This window comes from Amblyomma americanum, chromosome 10 (assembly GCF_052857255.1).
Source record: "Amblyomma americanum isolate KBUSLIRL-KWMA chromosome 10, ASM5285725v1, whole genome shotgun sequence".
Classification (NCBI taxonomy): domain Eukaryota; kingdom Metazoa; phylum Arthropoda; class Arachnida; order Ixodida; family Ixodidae; genus Amblyomma; species Amblyomma americanum.
In genome coordinates, this window is record NC_135506.1 from 45,401,730 (window position 1) to 45,425,383 (window position 23,654).

Here is a 23,654-nt window from a genome sequence, read left to right on the forward strand (position 1 = left end):
TGAAAGGCCGTGAAGATCAAAGTAGAAGGGGCGAAGCTCTAAAGGGGAAGAGTGGAAAAATCATGGAACACACCAAGTACAATAAACACAGATATTCAACTGCCCGACTGTTATCAGCTGCCGCATTGTTTGATTTCCGAAGGGCCGTAAAGGCCACTAAAGGCGGTGTGAGATACAGCGTTAACATGTGGTTTCTACCTTCTCTTATGGGCCGGCTCTAAGCAGCTAAGTTAAAGTGAAGAGGTTTCTACGCCAGCGCATATTCAGCGACCTTTCATTTTGTTTATCACAGATCGCTCACTGTTTTATTCCGCAAAGCTTAGGTGCAGCCACATGTGCCTCTATATAAGATATGCCCTACGAGAAGCTGGCTGTTCTGACATGTGACGCTCTAGAAAACATATTCCAGATCAGAATTGTAACTAAAAACCAAAGCATTGTTTTCTGCATGCATTCTGTCGTTCCTTTCACTTAGTTTTGTATGCACGATGTACTGATCAATGGTTGTAAGTACCCTTTATTTTCACGGTCGGCCAATGGTGCTTGTGTTTAAAACTAAACTTGAAGAATACAAAAGTTACGTTCAACATTCTCTTATCAGAATAGCCGCTTACAATAAGCAGCACAGCACTGGGGGTGGCAAAGGAATACATTTATTTACAACAGGTAGGGGCCGAATAACACAACCATGAAAGTGAAACGCCCACAAGAATAAGAATGAGGTGTAGTGCATTGAGCAGATACTCTGAATTCGTGAATGGAGGTTTGCCACTATCCCTTAAGAGAAAAGTATATCACAGCTGTGATTTACCTGTGATCACCAAAGCGACATAAACTTCGAGGCTAAAGAAATCGGTCGAACCTATACCGAACCTATACCGAGCTATGCAAAGTACAAAGGCAGGTGTAACGTTAAGAGACAGGAATAGGCTTCGCTCAATGGCCAGGTGTCGCTGCGCAGCAACGCTGCACTCAGCGCCGCCGTGGCAGGTACGGCGGTACTGGGAAAGCATTGCGCACTGGTTGCACTACTTGCTCTCAACTCGCTATGTTTTGTATGCGACCAGCGGCCAAGATCGTATATTGCTTCATGTGCTTCATGTCGCAAATGGTCTTTTCTTGTATTACAATGCCTTGAGGGTGCACATAGAAATACTTATATCACCCATCTGAAGAGCGGAGACACGTTTGAAGCATTATTCTGCTGAACGTCTGCATAGAATAGCAGCGTGCACGTTATTATAGTGTAACATATGAATCCCCACAATCGTGCGACCTACTGATCTTTATGGCACGATTGCGGTCTACAAACGCATCAGATACCTGCCGTCGCTTGAGGCCCTCTTAGTCTCACCGACAAAGGTGACTTTATTTACCAGCACCCGTTTCGAATCCCCGTTTTTCTCCGATAGCGACGTGCTCTGCGCAGATCATTGTTGACTCATAGGATATCCACTTGCACTTTAGCTGGAATAATAATAGTCCCGAAATCACTACTACCTCAGATTTAGGGAAAAGCATACTTTTTCTTACGTTCTGAATAGCCTTAGTCTTGACATCAGGGTAGGTGTAGCAACAGAATGTGTGAAAACTATACCTGCTCCCTACCACACTAGTGTTTCAGGACCCGCCAACGAAAAAGTTCCACGGGACGCACCCGCTAATAAAAGCACCTCCTCCGAAATTTAACTGCCAACTGCGCTCAGCATGACATGTAAATTTAAGATTGAACTTAAAATTCAAGCCACTACGACTGGCGATAAACACTACAAAAGATGCCGACATGACTCTCCGTGCTGCTGCAGTTCACTTCTCTATCCGGTCTTGTTCATATGGCCCTCCCGAAAACCTTCGCATGCTAACGCGAGAGCGTTAAACGCCCTGTTGGCGAGAAAATGTTATGTCGGCTTTGTCAGCGTTGTAAGAGAGAAATCAAGAGCATAAATCAGAGAGGAGGCGCCCAGAGAAAAACCTACGACGCAGGTACAACACATAGGTGACATCAGCTTGTAGAGTCATCACAATTCGCCCAAAGGATAAGGAGCAAACTGCCCGCCGTAGAAGTTAAATTAATGATTGGCCGCTCGGAATGAACAACCCGAACCGCAGAAGGGCACCGCAGGGAGCACATGCCATACCAGACCAGTGACACGTCACTTAACAGCTTCAAGAGATCTACTTGAAAAGATTTCTACATTGACCCTTTACTTTTTCGAATCTTACGCACTGCACCTGCCATTGTGTGTCACCGCTAATATTTTTTGTGCCCTCTTTGTCCTCGTCTGTCAAGCTGTGTTCTTTTGTAAATCTGATGTACCAACTAGCTGTGTACTAAAGTTCTACTTGAAAGCTCTTCTACAATCGGCCATTTACTTTTTCGAAGCTTACGCACTGAACCTGCCATTGTCTGTGTGTCACAGCTAATGTCGTTTTTTGTGCCTTCTTTGTCATCGTCTGTCGCGCCGTCTTTTGTGAATCTAGTGTGCCAACCAGCCGTCTGCGCCGAGGATGGAGATGACGGAGCGAAGCTGAGGAACAAGCAGATAAGAGATAAAGCTTTAAAAGTGCTTTCAAACTATTCTGAAGGAAATGACAGAAAACGAGGCCAAAATTGTGCCCCTCAGTGTGTTTCCGTCACCTGTAGATCGCTGCCATAATCGCCAAGCAGGACAACTTTCGGCTCACAAAAATGATCTCAGCCGCTGCACTAGCTCGAGTGATTGCGCCGCTGTCACTCCGATGAGCTCAAAAGAAAAAAATCGTCATTTACCTCGTGCGCATGCACCCGGTTAAGTGAATAGGTGCAATTAATAACACAGACAAAAGAATTTTATTTGCCATCGCGATTTGTCTCACAAGGATGCTTCGATTCCTTTTGCTTGGAATTGTACGGGCACTGAATTACAACAAACGCTTCCATGTCCCCGGCGATACGGTACGAGTTGAGCCACAAAGTCTGCGCTTCCTTGCAACGCGGAAACGGCGAAGCACAGATACCATGCACTCATCACTCGAGCTTGACGATGACGTAGATGTAATTGTTGTGGATGAATCCCTGCAGATCGAGGTCCCTCCAGTTCACTGGCTCCGTCTGAAAGCCCCGGTTACCAATACCAGGGACAGGTCTCCTCACCATATCGTTAGAGTTGGCGCTCACAGGCATCCTGATGTCCGTCTCCGGGTGTATGGGGTGTCTAAGGATTACAGTGGGCTTCTTAGAAAAGGGCCACTCCAACATGGCATCCCAGACGCAGTCGTGAAGAATCAATGTGAAGGATACGAGCACGTCACCGCCCTCCTGCCTGCGGCACTGGGACTGCAGCTCGATGGCATAGCCAGCTGAGATGTGGGTGCCGTGGGATTGCACGTGCTCCTTCTTGTCTCCCGTCAGGGAGTTGTATGCGCCGTATGCATCGACGAAGAGGTAGGACTCGATAAAAGCGCCAAGCTTTGACGCAGCGCGGAACAGCTGCGGTGAGTACGTCACTTTCTTTGCAACAGCAAGAACCGAGACGTCATGCTCGTATCTGGCCTGCTGCTCCATGTCGGCCAATTGGCACGCAATGCTGGTCATTCGTTCCACTACTGAGCTGGCTTCGTTGATGACAGCGTCGTGGCCCATGCACTTGCTCAACGCCCAATACCGCATATCTTCAACGTCTTTCTTCAGTGCTCTCAGTTTTTCGCCAGGACTTCCGACTGCACTTGAGCTCACAGTTGACCCTTCAAGAGCCTCACCGGAACATAGCTGGCAGTGTTCGATGAGGTTAATGGGAAGTATGTATCGCAGGCACTTGACACACCTGATCTCATCACTGTCGCACTCGGCCAAATGATCCTTCAGCTCTAAAAGCTTTCCCCTGAAGGCGCATTTTTCACCGCCAGCTACGCAGAGAACTCGGCGCTGCCCAAAGTATGATGGCTCGAGGGTCATCGGAAGGACATCGTCCTCAGCGAACATTCTGCCGTCCAAAGGGCACATGTAGCCGACGTTAGAAATGGAAGATTTGCAGGATTCGCATACAACATGGCAACATGGCAGCAGGAAAGAGCGGCTGGCCACCATACAGCACACGCCGCAGACTCGGTTGTTGGGCAGCGGCTCGACGAAGACGACGGGTCGGCGCTCCAGGAAACCGCCGAATCCCGCGAGGACGTATTCCGTGCCATTCATCCTGACGTTTAAATGGTTCCAAGTATTGCAAAGCCTTGAAGCAGCAATGGCGGCTAAGACGACACAAGGCAGAAAGACGGGACGAAGCGCCACTAACAACTGATTTATTCGAAGGCAACACGCACTGATATATACAGTCTTACTTGCAAGGAATACTGTCATCTTCAAAGTTGATTTGATAGCGGACGGGGGAAAAATTTGACCTCAACCTTATACAAAGATACGGCCATGTCGCTGACGAACAAGCTTCCTTATTTTGTAATAAGAACACTTTGATTAATTTCTTAGCTTTTGTATCGCTTTCTGAAAGAATTCGCACACCAGAAAAACATCACTCACAAAATCGTGACCGACAGGACCTTATATGCATAGGCATATTTGATCCTTTTTTATCTTCCTACACGTTTCTTCCGTGTTCCCTGATTCCCTCGTGATAGGCAACTCCTTCGGCGCACTTCATAAACGATCGCCCATGTTTGATGCTACACTCTCTTTTTTGCGTCCTCTTCTAAGGTCCTGCCCGTCACGCCGTTCTGAGCTATGTTTTCCAGTGTGCAAATTCTCTCAAGATTCAAAGACAGAAAAGCTAGGAAATTAATCGAATTTTTTTTATTGCAAAGAGCAAGCATGTGCGTCAGGGACACGTCCACATCTTTCTATAATGCTGAGAACAATTTTTTTAGCGATAGCTGCACTACACCAGCCACTTCGCGAGGTCAGCGTGGCTGCTCGCTGAGCTGTGGCACCACAACCCCGCCAGCTGTGCGCATGCGCGGAGTGACGTCAGAGTTCGCAGCTGGTGTGCGCGCCGCGCGCCTACATTACGCTAGCCTTTCGAGCCTTCAGCGTGGTGGTGCCATTGCCACCGTGGCAGCATTTAAGTTGTCATTTATTAAAAAATTTCCGGCTCCTCTGTACCGAACTTCTCTGATTGGTCGAAAGAGGTCACGTGCCCGCGTGACCTCATCATCACGTGTCTACCGTAGCAGCTGTTGCCTGCCTGCCAAATCATGATGAAACTGCCAAGTGCTGCCAAATTCAGTGCAGTTACGACCTGCTTACCTTGGAGCTGCACATGAGCCAAACGTGAGTTCAGGAAGAGGAACCTGAGTCTCACAAGCTGCACCGGTGGCTGTATTTGAAACAGCCATTAGCCTGCGGCAGTGGAGCATTGCTTAACCGGCTCACCAGTGCGTCAGTAGTGAGTGAGGACTCCCCTCGATTTATGAATGCCATTTAGTTCGTCGAGACATCAACACCACGTGACTATTAGTGTACCACTCATGTCTAAAATATGTAGACGCTTAAAATATCAAAGCTGGCCCACCCCAAAAATTCTAAAGGGCCCCAAAAATATTGAGTGCAAGCAGGCGCAGCCCGGAAAACGGATTAAGGGGGATTAGCGGGTGGGAGTGATATAATCTCATATGGCTATCCAATATAAAGTACTCGAATATTTTAGAAGGTTATAACGCATTCATATATAGATCAAAAGAGCCGGCTCCAGTCGGAGTTGTGGAGAGAGAATCGCAAGAAAATTAGATGCCCACTAAGGAAACCCCAGGCGGCAACCTAAGTGCGAGCATATTTCTTTCTTCAGTGTAGTTCAAAATTTCCCCAGGAGATTCTTGTTTTAGCGCGATAGCGTAGAGGCTCCACTCCCCATAAAATCCGTCGTCGGCGTTGACGTTGTGAGCGAAAAATCACGGGCATGTCTACGGCAGGTGGTCCGGCAGAGAGCTACTTAGGAGGCAGGTGGGCAACATAGAGATCACGTGACCTTGCGGCGTCCTCATATTGTTCCCACCCGATAGTGAGCAAACTTCCCACCTTGAGAGATGAGGCGTATACAGTACGAAACGAAGGGCAAGTACTGTGTTATCGTGGACTACCGGACAGACGATAACTGGGGGTGGGATCCCTGATCAATGAAGAAATAGCTGGCAACAGAGGAGTTTCGTAGTATTAACGAGAGGCTGGCACCTACCGTAATTAGGCTCAATAGCATGTACAAGCTGAAGTTGGAGCAGGTCTACACTCCTAGGTCCAGCCAGGATGAGTAGATCGTTCAAAGCTTCTACGAAAACATGGAATGCGAAGGTGGGCATGGAAGCAGGCTGCGACCTGGCGGTAGGCGGCTATGGCACATGCTCCAAAATAGCAGCAAGGAGTTATTAGTAGAGTCCGCCGATAAAAATTATTTACGGATCCTAGATACCTCCTTCCAGAAACCAAAGAACAAAAAGTAGGCATGAACGAGCCCAAATGGTGAGACTAAAATTGAGATAGAGTTCATAGTATACCATTCGGTCACCTCTGTATCCTGTAAGATGTGGACGCCGCCGGATAGATGCGTTGTAGCGATCAGAGAATGGTAAGATCTCGAATTAGCTTAGACATGAAGAGGGAACGGAAGAAGCTAATGAAGAGGACGTCCATTAACAGGTTAGTGGGGAGAGGGAAAATAGAAGAATTCAGGATATCAGCTATCATTACATAATGGGCAGTAGAAGTACCCAGTAGGACAATTCGACAGGATACCGGCAAGCTATCTTAGAAGACCAAAAATCTCATTAAGACACGCCATAGCATGAAAGCCTAGTGGTCTGTGTGTCCGCTTCGGCTACGGGAGGTGGCTGGTTCGAAACCCACCGCCGGACACCCACCGGTATAATCGGGTACAAGCCACCCCCGGCCCGGCGCCAGGCTTCTTCGGGGGTGTGTGCTTGGAGGAGGCTCCGCAAACCCCGCTGCCCCCCTTCGCGGGCAAAACCAGTTTCGAACAACTCAGCCTGCAAAGGTGGTTCGTGTTTCACTCCGAAGTGAAGAGTTCGACTCAAGGCTCGTACGCTCTAACCATCGTCAAATTCAACACTAAGGTCTCTCACTGAGCAACACTAAGGTTGCTCTGACGGATCAGCGATAAGTTCCGCCGTCAACGACGTTAAATCCGCCTCGTGCGGTAGAAGCCCATTTGTGGCCCTTTTGTTTTACTCAAGGTGGGGTCAAAGACTCATTTCCCAAGCATTTGACAATAATGAAGCCGAGCACCAGACCAGGGGAAAGCTTGTGCCCATTGTATCTCCGGTTGGTACCCGGCGGCACTGGGGATCGAACCCCGAACCTCCCGCATGCGAGGCGGATGCTCAAACGCAAAACCATGAAAGCGCCTAAGCCAAAGGACAGAACAGAACTGGCAATGCTGTCAAAGTTAACAAATAAACGCAAGGTGGCCGACATAAGGAAGTTTAACATGCAGAAAATCTAGCATGTTCTACCGAACTCAGATAGCCTAAAGGCCGTGAAGAGACCGCTAGGCATAAGTAAAAACCACATGTAAGCGATACGAGACAAGGAGGGAAGTGCCATTAGCAATATGGATGAGATAGTTAAAGCTGCCGAAGAGTTCTACACAAATGTATACAGTAGCCAAAGTAATCAGAAAGTTAATGACAGGGGCAGTAAAGCACATCAATGAGACATCGCGCCAGTAACGAAAGCGGAAGAAAGCCTTAGGTGCAGTGCAAAGCAGCCGGTGATAATCAGATAACAGCAGATCCATTAAAGCACGTATTGTGGTAGAAAAACTAGCCGCTCTGTATAAGCAATGCCCTAAGGCCTCGAGCGAAGCAGAAGCCCGGAAGAACGCTAAAGTTATCTTAATTCATGAGAAAAGAGACGCGAAGGATTTGAAAAATTACAGACAGATCAGCTTACTGTCCGTTGCCTACAAGGCGTTTACTAAGGTAATCATAAATAGAATCAGGAGAACCTTAGACTTCAATCAACCAAATGATCTGGGAAGCTTTCGTAAAGGATACTGTACAAAAGTCCACATTCACACTATAAATTGGGTCGTATAGAAATGCGCAGAATATTGCCGCCAATATTTGCAGTGTCTGTTCGTTTTTCAAATCTGCCGCGACACCACCTTATCGCTTTGTTTTGCGACGCAAGACGCGACTAGATTTATCTCGATTGATCGCAGCCAGGCAAAGATGATTCTACGTTGTTCCGGAATGTTCTAGTAACTTTGCGCCCTTTATCTCGAATGTTCGCTATCAGCTTTAAATTGAGCACGGCCGACAGCGGCGGGCATTCTGTCCGACGACCGCCGAGCACGCTTGTCGCTTCGCCGCCGCCGAGTGATTCAGTCCATTTTGGGTGCAAGTCAGCCCAATAAACAGTTCTTTTAGAAGACCCTTTCGTCCGTCTTCATCGCTGCTTCGACTGCCGTCACCACTACGTGACATCTGGTGGAGGTGCTGGGTAACTTCCATGTTCCGGACGCCCCCTTCAAGTCGTGAACCCAGCCCTAAGCGCTTCACACCCGAGGACGAACCAGCAGCTCAGCGAGCCAGCCGACGTCTCCAGGGAGAGGAGCCTAAGTTCGGGAAACTGCCGGACCGCACCAGACAGCGAAAAGACGCTGCTACCAGCACTGCAACCTCGCCAAAGATGTCGACACCGATCATACTGCAGCAGCCGCGGGTGCCGCCAACTTTCAATGGATCCCTAGGCGAAGACCCTGAAGAATGGTTGGACCAATTTGAGCGCGTTTCGTCATTCAACAAGTGGGATGATGCGGCTAAGGTTGGACACGTTTTTTCTCATTGGATGGCTCCGCACGCACGTGGTACGAAAACTACGAGTCGTCCCTTACGACATGGGAGCTATTCAAGAGAGAACTATTGAAGGTATTCACCAGTGTCGTGAGGAAAGAAAGAGCCGAACAACTCCTCCAGTCCAGGATCCAGCTTCCGAATGAGCCCGTCCGCAGTTACGTCGAGGAGATGAAGCGCCTATTTCGCCGCGCCGATCCCGGGATGACCGAGGAAAAGAAAGTTCAGTTTTTAATGCGCGGCGTAAAAGAACAACTCTTTGCAAGCCTCGTCCGCCAGCCGCCAAAAACAGTCGAGGAGTTTATGCAAGAAGCCTGCACGATTGAGAATACCCTCGACGTTCGAGCTCGGCAGTACAATCGCCCTTCCTCTGCCTGTGCAATCCGTTCGGACACGCCGGCCACCACCAGCGACAGCTTGCGGGAACTTATCCGCGAAATCGTCCGAGAGGAGCTACGCCGATTACTGCCATCTTCCCCACAGCCACAAGCAGCGACTCTGATGGATGTGGTACGGGAAGAAGTGCAACAAACACTTGGCACCCCGACGGCCACAGAACCACAGGCCATGACCTACGCCGCTGCAGTAAGTACTGCTCAGCCCCAGCGACAACCCCCACGTCCTCCCCGAGATGAGCCAATCGTTCCACAACGCCGCCTCCCAGCCCCCGCCCGCCCAGCCTATGACCGACGCTCAAGCCCCAGGAAATGCGACGCCTGGAGGACTTCCGACAACCGGCCGTTGTGCTTCCATTGCGGTGAGGCCGGCCATATTCTTCGTCACTGCCCGTACCGACGTATCGGTCTTCGAGGATTTGCCGTTAACGCCCCACGACCACGCTTCGGACAACGTCCGCACGAAATCGACGAGTACCTGCGTCGAGAAGAGTACACGCCGAACCGCTTTTCGCGCTCACCATCGCCGTCAACCTCGCGCTTTGCGTCGCCACGCCGCAGCTACGCAGCCGCGGTACGAGGAAGGTCTCCCAGCCCCCGTAGGGGGAACTAAAGGCAGCAACCTCTGGAGGTGAGGTTGCTCACGAGCTAAACGCCGAAGATCCTCCACCGACCACGTCCCATGAAGACGCTGCACCCGCGACGCTGCATGAAGAACCGGCACTCGCTGCAGCGACGCCGCACACAATGAGAACCCCGACCACGACGCAGGCTGTCTTGAAAACGACGCCGCCACCCAGAAGAGCTTCGACCACACGCCCCACCCGCGACTCGCATACGCGACGAAGCCGTGACCCGACGCCAAGAGCGACGTGCAATGCAAAAGCCAGGACCTCTGATTTAGTAGTGACTATCGACGGCCGGAAAGTTACAGCTCTAGTCGACACAGGAGCCGATTACTCGGCGGTGAATGGAACATTCGCTGCGCAGCTGAGAAAAGTCACAACGGCTTGGGACGGCCCACAAATTCGCACCGCAGGGGGCCACCTCATTACGCCATCAGGACGATGCACAGCGCGAGTGACTGTCAAAGGACATACCTATCCTGCGACCTTTGTTGTGCTACCGCAATGCTCCCGCGAAGTGATCTTGGGTATGGATTTCCTTAATGAGCATCAGGCGATCATCGACCTGCGATCCAAGCTGATCACGCTTTCGACGGACGAAGCCATCGCTTCGATGAAAACTCGGGAAAATCACGTTGCCCTAGGTGTCCTGGAGGAAGAAGTGAGCGTCCGACCCCGTTCAAGCGTTATCGTGACCGTAGGCGCCACGAAAGCTATAAACACTGAAGCCATCATCGAGGGGAACATGCAGTTGCTACTAGACCGAGGAATCAGCATCGCAAGAGGCATCGCACATTTCCGCAATAGCCAGGCCGAAGTACTGCTGACTAACTTCAGCGAAGAATACCGGCATATTAACAGAGGAACGACGATTGCTTTCTACGATGAAATGTCTGACGTACGAGACTCCTTCGCCCTCTCCGACCCCTCCGCAGAAGATCCGCCTTACCAAGAGAACTCGCCCACTTTCGACATCAACCCAGCCCTGCACCGGAGCAGACAAGACCAGATCCGCAATCTGCTTCAAAACTACAGTGAGTGCTTTTCGACATCGCCGAAGGTGCGACAGACGCCAATTGCCAAGCATCGCATTATAACGGATCAACACGTCCGACCTCTCCGTAAAAGCCCCTATCGTGTGTCTCCGCGAGAACGACAAGCCATCCGGGACAAAGTCGAAGAAATGCTTCGCGACGACGTCATCCAGCCTTCAAACAGCCCATGGGCGGCACCGGTTGTTCTAGTGAGAAAGAAAGACGGCGCACTTCGATTCTGCGTGGATTACCGCCGCTTGAACAACATAACAAAGAAGGACGTCTACCCCCTCCCCCGCATCGACGACACACTGGACCGCCTCTGCAACGCCAAATATTTCTCATCGATGGACCTCAAGAGCGGCTACTGGCAAATTGAGGTCGACGAAAGAGATCGCGAGAAGACAGCATTCATAACTTCGGATGGGCTGTTTGAGTTCAAGGTGATGCCATTTGGTCTGTTCCGCACCAGCGACGTTTCAGCGAGTAATGGATACAGTGCTGGCAGGCCTGAAGTGGCAGATTTGTCTGGTATATTTAGATGACATCGTTGTCTTCGCCTCGAACTTTGGAGAGCATCTCAAAAGACTTCAAACAGTGCTAGACGCAATCAAGTCGTCTGGCCTAACCTTGAAAGCAGAGAAATGCCACTTTGCCTACGAAGAGCTGCTGTTTCTAGGCCACATCGTTAGCAAGGAAGGAGTACGCCCAGACCCGCAGAAAACAGCCGCTATTGAACAGTTTCAACCGCCGGCCCATAAGAAAGCAGTGCGCAGATTTCTCGGACTATGCGCATATTACCGACGATTTGTGCAAAACTTTTCGCGCATCGCCGAGCCCCTGACCCAACTGACGAAGGCAGACGTGCCGTTTAAATGGGAAGCGCCGCAAGCAGAAGCCTTCAAGGAACTTCAGCGTCATTTACAGTCCCCACCGATCCTTGCGCATTTTGATGAAAACGCCGATACTGAAGTTCATACCGACGCAAGCAGCGTGGGACTAGGCGCCGTTCTCGTTCAAAAAAGTGACGGGCTGGAGAAGGTCATCGCATACGCTAGCCGTTCCCTTTCTAAGGCCGAGGCTAACTATTCGACCACTGGGAAGGAGTGCCTTGCCATCATCTGGGCTACGTCGAAATTCCGCCCCTACCTCTACGGACGGCCGTTCAAGGTGGTCAGCGACCACCACGCGCTCTGCTGGCTTGCCAATTTGAAGGATCCCTCTGGCCGACTCGCTCGATGGAGTCTGCGTCTCCAGGAGTTTGACGTCACCGTCGTTTACAAGTCCGGACGCAAGCACACTGATGCCGATTGCCTCTCACGAGCCCCTGTAGATGCACCGCCGCTGGACGACGATGAGGACGCCTTCCTGGGACCCATCAGCGCAAGCTCTTTTGCTCAGCAGCAACGCTCGGACCCCAACCTAAAAGGCCTCATTGAGTACCTGGAAGGCAAGGTTTCTTCACCCCCCGCTTCATTCAAGCGAGGACTGTCTTCTTTCTGTGTGCAGAATGAGGTCCTTGTGAAGAAGAACTTTACAGCGAACAAAACAGCCTACCTCCTTGTTGTACCTACTTGTCTCCGCGAAGAAGTTCTACAGGCTTCACACGACGAGCCGACAGCTGGACATCTCGGGTCTACTCGCACCCTCCGCCGCATTCAAGACAAGTATTACTGGCCCCGACTGTCTGCCGATGTCGCACACTATGTGAAAACATGCCGAGATTGTCAGCGACGAAAGACTCCTCCCACACGACCAGCAGGATTTCTGAACCCCATTGAACCTCCCTCAAGACCCTTTCAGCAGATTGGCATGGACTTGCTTGGCCCTTTTCCAACGTCAACATCTGGAAATAAGTGGATCATTATAGCGACCGACTACCTGACCCGCTACGCCGAGGCGAAAGCCCTACCGAACGGAACAGCAGCAGAAGTGGCCAAATTTTTTGTGGAGTGCATTCTTCTTCGACACGGCGCCCCCGATGTGCTCATCACGGACAGAGGAACAGCATTTACGGCAGAACTCACGCAAGCCATCCTGCGCTACAGCCAAACCAGCCACCGGAGGACAACTGCATACCATCCGCAGACCAACGGACTGACCGAGCGCCTGAACAAAACCATCGCCGATATGCTCACTATGTATGTCGATGCCGAACATAAAACCTGGGATGTCATTCTGCCTTACGTCGTCTTCGCCTACAACACCGCAGTGCAGGAGACCACCCAGATGACGCCTTTTAGGCTCGTCCATGGCAGGGATGCCACGACCACGCTAGACGCCATGCTGCCCAACGTTACAGAAGAAGAGAACGTCGACGTTGCCGCCTACCTTCAACGCGCAGAAGAAGCTCGAAGGCTTGCCCGATTACGGATCAAAGATCAGCAGCGCTCCGACGCCAGACGCTACAACCTACGACGACGCAACGCGGAATACAAGCCAGGAGACCAAGTCTGGGTGTGGACGCCATTCGCCGCTATTTCAGCCCGTACAAGGTTCTTCGTCGGCTGGGTGAACTGGATTATGAAGTCATCCCTGACGCAATGAGTGCATCCCAGCGATGCCGCGTACGACCAGAAGTTGTCCATGTAGTCCGTCTGAAGCCGTATTATGCGCACTAAAGGCCGCTGCATTTCCATGCTCTATTTTCGCAAGATCCGTTTTTTCCCTTACTAGTCGCATTATTTGTTTTAATGCATCGGGTCGATGCTTCTTTGAGAGGGGAGTAATGCCGCCAATATTTGCAGTGTTTGTTCCTTTTTCAAATCTGCCGCGACACCACCTTATCGCTTTGTTTGCGACGCAAGACGCGACTAGATTTATCACGATTGATCGCAGCCAGGCAAAGCTGATTCTACGTTGTTCCGGAATGTTCTAGTAACTTTGCGCCCTTTATCTCGAATGTTCGCTATCAGCTTTAAATTGAGCACGGCCGACAGCGGCGGGCATTCTGTTCGACGACCGCCGAGCACGCTTGTCGCTTCGCCGCCGCCGAGTGATTCAGTCCATTTTGGGTGCAAGTAAGCCCAATAAACAGTTCTTTTAGAAGACCCTTTCGTCCGTCTTCATCGCTGCTTCGACCAAGCCTTACATATCTCTCTCATTAATTACGAGAAAGAATTTCCCACCCTGGAAACCTCGACAGGCATGAAGGCCTTGCGCAATCAGGGTGTAAGAGAGAATTATGTGAAAATACTAGAAGATATCTCTAAAGACTGCAAAGCCGTCATAGTCCTTCAGAAAGCCAGCAATAAAATTCCAATAAGGAAAGTTGACATACACGATTTCGCCGAGGCTCTTCACCGCTTGTTTGCAAGCGATGTTGCGAGGCCTGGATTGGGAACATTTGGAGATAAGTATTAGTGAAGAATACCTGAGTAATCTGCGATTCGCTGATGACATTACCTATCTCAGTCACTCGGAAGACGAATTGCAAAGCATGCTCCATAAGTTGGGCAGTGCAGAACGGTGTGTCTAGAATTGGCATGCAGAAAACCAAATTAATATTCAGCAGTCAAGCAAGGGAGCAGACGTGCACAATTGGCAGAGAGGAGCTGGAAATGGTAAAGGAATGTGTCTACTTACGGCAGGTAGTGACCGCTGATCCTCATCATGAGAGGGAAATAACTTGAAGAATAAGATTGGGGTGTTGGTGCTGGTGGTGGAAAACATTTATTCCAGGCTATTTACAGCAGAAAGTGGGGACCCGCCTTATATGGCGCATATGGCAGGTTGTCTGAGATCATGAGTGGCAGATTACTAATATCCCTAACGAGAAAAGTACGCGATAACTGCATCTTACAGGTACTCACCTAAAGGGCAGAAACGTGGAGGCTAAACGTGGAATAGGGTTCACCATCAGTTACGGACAACGCAGCGAGCTATGGAAAGGAAAATGATAGGTGTAACGCTAAGAGACCAGAGGAGGGCTGAGTGGGTGAGGAAACAAACACATGCTAATGTCATCGTAGTCGAAATCAAGACGAAGAAATGGGCTTAGACAGGGCATGTAAAGCGAATGCACGATAACCGCTGGTCCTTGAGGGTAACGGAGTGGATTCCAAGAGAAGGCAAGTGCAGCAGGTGCAGTACATAACAGGTGGACGGATGAGATTAATAAGTTTGCGGGGATACTGAGGTCGCAGCTGGCAAAGGAGAGGGCTAATTGCAGATACATTGAAGAGGCCTTTGCTCTGAAGTGGGCACAGTCAGGTTGATGATGATGATGATTCCCCCTGTAGGAAGAAGCAGCTAAATTAGTTACTGGCGCTCGGGAGCAACAACTTTAGTCGCAAGCTCCCACCGCTGGGAGCAGCCGCCATCGCAGGGCACTGGCAGATCGCTTAACCGCTGCACCGCTGTTCCAAGAGGGGTATGAGGACTCGCAGGTATCCATGAATCTGTTGAGAATGACCTTCAGACTCTATAGGAATTACCTCACTAAGCAATCCAGACATACCCTCAACGCGGAGCTCAAGTGCGTTCTCCAATGTTTACTTCCCACGCATGTATCTTACTTCGTAAAAGAAAGCAACAAATGCATGCCAAATACTTTCACCTGCAGGGCGGCTTGTTCGAGTCCAGCGTTTAAAATCCGCCTGCCAATTCCACGGGCATGTGAATTGTAACAACAGTTTTTACGCCTCGGACAGTTTGGTACTTTTCTCAGTTGCGTGGACCGCGCCGCTCTGAATGAGCAAAAACGCTGAACACATATGGGTTGAGCGCACCGCTGGCACTCCAGGATGACAAAGAAGTGTATGTTGTTGATGAATCCCTGCACCTCCAGCGTGTAAAAGTTCACTGTCGCCGTCTTAAAACTCCCAGTCACTACAACAGGGACAGGTCTACTCACAGTTTTATTATCGTCCGCGCTCACTGGCCTCCTGAAAACTTTTTTCTGGTGCTTGGGATGTGCGAAGATTAGAGTCGCTCTTTCGGAGAGGGTCCACTCCACCCATCTGTCCCTGACAGCTGTGCAATGACTGGGCAACAGCTTCCGACCTAAGTGGGTTAGCACGCGGGCTCCCCCATGGGCTGACGATGAATCAGAAAAGGCGGCATCACGAATACAGCTGAGGAAGCGCAGTCTCTTGATTCCAATTAGGTGACCGGCTAGGCCATCCAATATTGTTCAATCTTTACCTTGTAAATGCATTGTCTCCCCTCCTCATCGTCTTTGGTCTCCAACGAACTCCTCTTCCAAACGAGCAAACCTACGCTCCGGCAAGGAATGGGTGTAAAAGCTGCTGGTAGAATACTGGCAAAATAGAAGCACCTTGGTGATGCTTTCCCCACCATAGCGAGGCGTCGTGCCACATGCATGATACCCCGCTGTATTTCCCCATCATATCAAGTACAGCGTAGCGTATATATGTGTGGTAGGCTCAAATGTACGCACCAATTTTATTGGCAATATACAAGACAGGAAGTGGTTAACTCGCCCGAAAGGGTTAACTTTTTGAAAGTTCAGCAGAGTCAAGGCCAGCTCCCGCGTTGTAAATGCCAAGAGCCGTGTAAGTCACAGACACCATCCTGAGCAAGCCTGCACGCAGCCGACCTGTGCTCGATAGACCGGGTTGCACGACAACCAGCACGACAGCAGGGCAACAGGGAAGAGGCTGGCTACCGTACCACAAACGCCGCAAATTGGAGCGTTGGCCAGCTAGCTGTTCGACAAAGGCGACGCGTCGGGCCACCAGGAAGTCACAATCCGCTGATGACGCTTTACGTGTCAGCTACCCTAACGTTTTAAAAGATACCGACTGCTTTCAACGCTGGAGAAAGCAAGGGTGCCGATAGATATACGTGTGGTCTGAAAGGCTGTGAAGAAACAAAGTAGAAGGGGCGAAGCTCTAAAGGGGAAGAGTGGAAAAATCATGGAACGCACCAAGAAAATTAAAGGCAGGCATTCTAATCTGAGACTGCTATCACCTGCAGCATTCTTTTACTTCCGAAGCTCCGTAAAGGCCGCCAAAGGCGGTATGAGATATAGTGTTAACATGCGATTTCTACCTTCCCTTATGGGCAGGTTCTAAGCAGCTAGGTTAAAGTGGAGAGCTTTCTACGTCAGTGCAGATTCAGCGAACTCTTATCGGTTTTATCACCTATCGCTCGCAGTTTTATTCCGCACAGCTTAGCTGCAGCCACATGAGCCACTAATAAGACATCATGCTCTACGAGAAGCTGATTGCTCTGACATACGACGCACTAGAAAACAAATTACAGATCAGAACTGTAATTAAAAACTAAAGTAGTTTCCTGCATGCATTCTGCTGTTCATTTAAATTTAATTTTGTATGCACGATGTACAGATAAAATGGTTGTAAATTCCATTTATTTTCAAGGCCGGTCAACGGTAATTGTGTATAGAACTTAATTTGCAGAAACTCGAAGTTTCGTTCAACATCCTCTTATCAGAACAGCAGCTTACAATAAGCAGCGCAGCACTCGGGGTGGCAATAGAATACATTTAACGACGGCAGGTAGGGGCCAGAGAACCCAACCACGAAAGTGAGACACCCACGAGAATAAGAATGAGGTGTATTCAGCAGATACTCACAATTCGTGAATGGCCGTTTACCCCTATCCCTCAAGAGAAAAGTATATCACAGATGTGATTTACGTGTGGTCACCAACGCTTCATAACCTGGGAGGCTATAAAAACCGGTCGAACCTATACTGAGGATAGCGCGCCGAGCTAAGGAAAGTAAAATGGCAGGTGTAGCGTTAAGAGACAGAAATAGGCTCCGCGCAATGGCCAGGGGTCGCTGCGAAGCAACGCTGCACTCAGCGCCGCCGTGGCAGGTACGGCGGTACTGGGAAAGCATTGCGCACTGGTTGCACACTTGCTCTCAACTCGCTACGTTTTGTATGCGGCCATCGGCCAAGTTCGTAACTTGCTTCATGCGCTTCATTTCACCAGTGGTCCTTTCGCCTATTAGAAGGCATTGAGGGTGGGCACAAATACACGTATAAAGCATCTCTGAAGAGCGGAGACGCGTTTGAAGCATTATTCTGGTGAACATCTGCATTGAACAGCAGCATTCACATTATTATAGTGGAAATTAGGAATCCCCTCAGTGGTGCGACCTACTGGTTTTAATGGCACGATTGCGGAGGAGAAACGCATCAGATAGTTACCGTCGCTTGAGGCCCTCTTAGTTTCATCGTCAAAGCTAACGTTATTAACCAGCATACGTTTCGAATGTGGTTTTTTCCCCCTCGCGATGTGCTCAGTGCAGATCCTTGTTGACACAGCCGACACCCACTTGAATTTCAGCTGTAAAAATAAGTCTCCAAAAATTACTCCCTCTGATTTAGTGAAAAGCACACTTCTTCATACGTTTTAAACAGCCTTTCTCTTCATATCAGGGCAGGTGTAGCAACAGAATGTGTGCAGACTATACCTGTTCCCTACCACACTTGTGTTTCATGACTCGCAAGCGTAAAAGTTCCGCGGAACGCACCTGCCAATAAAAGCACCTCCTCTGATATTTAACTGCTAAATGCGCTCAGCATAACATGTAAATTTAAGATTTAACATGAAATTAAGGCTACTACGACAGACGCTAAACATTACAAAGGATGCCGACATGACTCTCCATGCTGCTACAGTTTAGTTCTCTACACTGTGCTCTTCGTATGGCCCACCTGAAAACCTACGCATCTTAACGCGAAAGCGTTAAAGGCCCTTCTGGGTAGAAAATCTTATGTTGGTTTTGTCGGCGTTGTGATCGAGAAATCAAGAGCATACCTCTGACAGGAGGTGCCCAGAGAGCAACCTACGAGGAAATTAGGCCACCTAGGTCATGTGAGCTTGCAGGTTGGTCACAATTTGCCCAATGGATAAGGAGCAAACTGCCAACCGTAGCAGGACACCGTTAAATTAATGATTGGTCGCTCGGGATGAACAACCCGAACCGCAGAAGGGCACCGCTGGGAGCACTGCATGCCATATCAAGCCAGTGCCACGTCTCTCAATAGCTACAATTGGCCTGCTCGAAGAGATTTTTTACAATGGGCCCTTTATTTTTGCGAAGCTTCTGCGCTGCACCTGCCATTGTCTGTGTGTCGCCGCTTTTGTCTTTTTAGGTGTCTCTTTTGTCTTCCTCTGTCGCGCCGTCTACTTTTGTAAATTGAAAACTACTTGAAAACTAATTGAAAACATTTCTTCTACAATGGGCCCTTTAATTTTTCGAAGCTTCCACACTGCACCTGCCATCGTCTGTGTGTTTCCGCTAATGTGTTGTGTGCCTCCTTTTTCTTCGTCAGCCGCGCTGTCCCCTTTTGTAAGTCTGATGTACCAGCTAGCTAATAGAATAGTTATACTTAACCGCGGCAGCACTGCCCCAGAAGGGGTATGATTACGCCCAAGGATTAATGAATGTAGGTGTGGTGTTGCGGCCCCCGGCCGGACGCCGAACGCAGCCGGGCAGCGGGCAGGAAGGAACTTAGCCTGACTCCGATGCCGGGCACGATAACAACAACCTTTATTTCACGCAAGCAGCATATCTATAGAAATCACTCATGTTACAAGTGACGTTACGGACAGACAACGTTTCAGGCATCAGGGTGAGGGCGCTCGATAACGCAGACACATGACACGCGGCATAGGCACTATCAGCACATCTCCCCTTTTCCTGAAAAGATACACCGGAATTTGCAAGGAAACTTATCACTGCAGCCAACAAATGATGAACAGTTTTAATGGAAGCATCCAATGCTCAAAACAAAATAGCAGTTACTGAGCCCCATAGCATGTTTGGATTTAGGGCAAAACTGTCCACGCAAAACGTCCTACTGCAGATCAAGGACGAAATATTAACCAACGTACCCAGATGCGGCGAACGCATAATCATGACCCTAGTCATAAAGGGAGCTTTTGATAACGTTATCCACGAAGCCATACTAACAGGCCTGGACAATTCGAACGGCGGGAAAAGAATCTACGGATACGTAAGAGCTTTCCTTACAAATAGGACGGCTACAATGGGGCTCCGGGAAATCAGGTCCAAGAGCTTTCAAACACCCAATAAAGGAACGCCGCAAGGGTCAGTGATTTCACCCATACTAAAAACTTAACATAACAATGGTTAAGCTGGCTAGACAGCTAGAAACCATACAAGGCAAAAGGCATGCAATGTATGTGGACGACATCACTGTGTGTGTCACGGGGGGCTCACTCAGCGAAAAGGAAGCGAAACTGCAGGCTGCCGCAACGTTCGTAGAAAATTATGTTAGGGATAGCGGCTTGGCTTGCTCGACTGAAAAATCGGAACTACTAACCGATCCGCACCGGAAACAAAAGAACTAAAACTAAATGTTTATCTAGAAGGGCAACTCATACAGGAAAGAACAACCATCAGAATATCAGAGATGTGGATTCAATTTAACCGAAGGTGCAGCACGCAGGCGCTCAGACTAATACACAACTCGGCGACACAGGTCGCCCGCATGATAACCAGGGTCTCTAGGAAAACACACGGCATGCGGGAGAGCGACACGCTTAAGCTTGTAAAGAGCCTAGTGGTTAGCCGAATTACATACAGCATTCCGTACTACAACTGGAACAAAGCAGAAATAAAGCTAGCGGACACGATTCTTAGGAGAGCATACAAAACAGCGCTACACCTACCGCAATCCACTTCGACGGAGAAGCTAATGGGTCTAGGTCTGCATAACACCTTTGAGGAGCTAAGGGAGGCCAAATTCGTAGCTCAGCTCCAGAGGCTAAAAAATACCAAAACAGGGACAGAGCTGCTCAAAAAATGCGGCTACGAGGGTGCCCTGTCAGAAATAAAAAGATCAAAACGAATACCCGATGAACTGCGGCAAACAATTAGGGTAGCACTAATTCCCAAAAATATGGATCCGAGCCTGCACAAAGAGTGACGGAAGGCTAGGGCACAGTATGTGCAACAGAACCTAGCCAACAAAGAAAACATTACGTACACGGATGCGGCTGCATACGGAAGAACTAGACAACATGACAGAATTAGAGCGGTTGCAACGGCAATTAATTATGAGCTCAAAAAAATAGCCAGCGCAACTATTAGGGATGGCACGATTGAGGAGGCCGAAGAAGCTTCCATTGCCCTAGCGGCGGCAGAGGGCTACCGGGCTCAAAGGTCCCTAATAATTCTAACAGACACGCAAACAGCGTGCAGAAACTACATGAATGGCACAATAGGGGGGGGGGGGGGGGGGGGGCAGCGCTCCACGTCCTAAAGACAGCCAAATTACAGCCGAAGGAAGAACAATTGCAACACATAATAATGTGGATACCGGGACACACAGGCATCGCGGGGAATGCCGAGTCGGATAGGAGAGCTCGAGAGCTTACAAACCGAGCCTCCAACCAAACCAGCCTCGAGCAGCCTGACGCGGAACCAGTGCCCTTAGGATACTCAGAAATTCTGAATTACTATAAGGGGGTCAGGATTAGATATCCCTACCTCCCAAAAATCTCCGTCAGCAGGAAGCGATCTACTGGAGACAGCTACAAACGGGAACTTTCCGGAATCTAAACATGCTAAGCAAGATCCACCCAGGGCTATATAGCAGCAAATGCCCGTGGTGCGAGGACAAAGCCACGTTAACTTATATAACGCGGTGTGAAAAGAGAGCAGATGGGGCTGCAATAAACAGAATCCCGAGTGCGGAGAAGTGGGAGAGGATGCTTTCCAACGAGGATCCGGTGGTCCAGGCAGGACTGGTCCGGAAAGCCTACCTGGCGGCAAGACTCAGTGGGACCCTGGACTAGGGGCTCCAACCCTGCCACAAGAGCCACAGACCACGTCAAAAGATGTGAAGAGTTCCTCTACACCAAGACCCACCCATATATTTCTATGAATAAAGCTATTACTACTACTACTACCGAACCCATATCGGTCTGGCCGTCGGACATGACGGCCAAATCGCGTTGTATATCCAGGAGGGTCAGTTCGTGGCAAGGGAATACAAGATTTATTGGCAGGTGCCTTGTCAGTATATGGATTAGTTTCCCGTTCCATTTCTATCAGACTATCATATGCCTGCGGAAACTCATAGCTACCTCCTGTTGTGCCTGGACAACCAGCCCGGTTTCCACATTTACAAGATGCACAAATTCTCCTGCGAATGCCCTTGGACAGGCCCCTTGGACTAGCCCGGTGCTGCGCCGCAAGGCAACCGCGCCCTAACGCTCCCTTGGCAAGCAAAGATGCTGCGCCGCTAGACAGAGGTGCCTTATGAAGAAGCAACGGCGAGCAACGTGTCCAAACGTGTTGCAGCATTGCTAGACAGCCAGGCGCCGGTTCCCTTTCCCCCCGGGAGTCACTGCGCGCGGCAAACTTGAAGCGGGTGGCCAGCGCGGTCGCTGGTTGGACCTCTCGGACGGCTGTCAAGTGCTGGATTTTTATTGGTCCGTTTGTGTGACGAGCGTTTCTCGGGGCTATATAAGCCCCAACGCTGCCGCCTGGACAAGACTCCGGACTCCGATCTTCCGAGCTCGTGCTGATTGTGCCGCTCCCGAGTGGAGTGTGATGTGTGACGCGTTGGAGCCTCGCCGGACTTCAGCGTGCGAGAACAGTCGCGTTTGCTGCTAGCTCTCGGCCCCTGTGCCGATCTCGTCCTGTATAATGCTCTGTACATAATGTATAAAATCCCTTTCGTTGTTCTCATCGACGCCTGACTCGGAGTCTTCGCTACCGACTGAGAACTGGCAACGCTCTGTCACAAAACGGGTGGCGAGCGTTACGGGACCACCTCAAAGTCACAACATTGGATGGCAGCTACGGGATTGACCGACATCAGCTACCTCGGCGCGGTGAGTGCCTGAAGTTTACCTCAAACACCAGACTTTCTCTGACACAGGTTATAGTAGCTTAGAGAAGGACTTGGTGTAGCATTGCGTTAACCTTGTGTGTTTCAAGCCTAGTAAGAGTGTTTTGAAAACCAAGGGATGCTGAGGGTGCAAACAGGGCAGTGTGTTAAATACTTGCGCGTCTTACTAGTAACGTTATAGTAGCGTACGGCAAGTATATTCAAAAAGGGTAAACAGCAAGAGGACAGTGTGAACGATGGAGAAGTACAAGGTCAAAGAACTTCTCCAAATTTGTGAGGAGTTGGGCATTCAGTTGGGCTCAGCAAAAAGAAAGAATGCGATCCTTGAGGTCATGAGGACTGAGGACATAACGGCTGAGGAAGCCGAAGAGGCCTGGGCGGATATCAATGAACGGCGGGAGCGGCAGGGAAAACGTCGCGAGGAGGAAAGGGAAGAAAAACGTCGCAAGGGGGAAAGGAAAGAAAAACGTCGCGAGGAGGAAAAGAAAGAAAAACGTCGCGAGAAGGAAAGGGAAGAAAAACGTCGCGAGGAGGAAAAGGGAGAGAAACGTCGCGAGGAGGAAAAGGAGTCCGAAAAACGCCTTGCTCGCGAAGAGGCAGCAAGGCAGCAGCATGCTCGCACAATGAGACTTTTGGACTTGGAGCTTGAAGCGCTGCGGATGAGTTTCGAGAGGGATGAAACGTTATCTGTTCTTTTTGAGACTAACCGTCAGAACTCGAGTGACAGGCTGCAGCCCTTCGTGATCGCCGAGGATATGGCGAAGTATTTGGCGGATATTGAGAGCATCTGCGAGAAAAGACGCATTGAACGGAATGGTTGGGCACAGGGGCTGGTCGCCCATCTTTCCAGCGAAACGTCTGCAATGGTCAAAAACTTGTTAGATGGGAACGTAGACAGCTACGATGAACTAAAAGGGTTTTTATTGAGAAAGTATCGGCTGTCACCGCTGGATCTCCAGAAAAAGTGCGATTATGAA

The 23,654-nt window shown here is 49.9% G+C and overlaps 1 protein-coding gene across 1 annotated transcript; it reads right to left on the reverse strand.

Annotated features, from left to right (window-relative positions):
* Positions 1 to 3,007: 3,007 nt before the first annotated feature.
* On the reverse strand, positions 3,008 to 4,174 carry LOC144108239 (uncharacterized). The gene has a single exon (XM_077641517.1). It carries the CDS (start codon positions 4,172 to 4,174, stop codon positions 3,008 to 3,010), a length of 1,167 nt encoding a protein of 388 aa, XP_077497643.1.
* Between the last annotated feature and the right edge of the window lie 19,480 nt (positions 4,175 to 23,654).

Coding starts and splice junctions, on each gene's coding strand:
- LOC144108239 (XM_077641517.1), bottom strand. CDS start 4,174: ATGAATGGCACGGAATACGTCCTCGCGGGATTCGGCGGTTTCCTGGAG.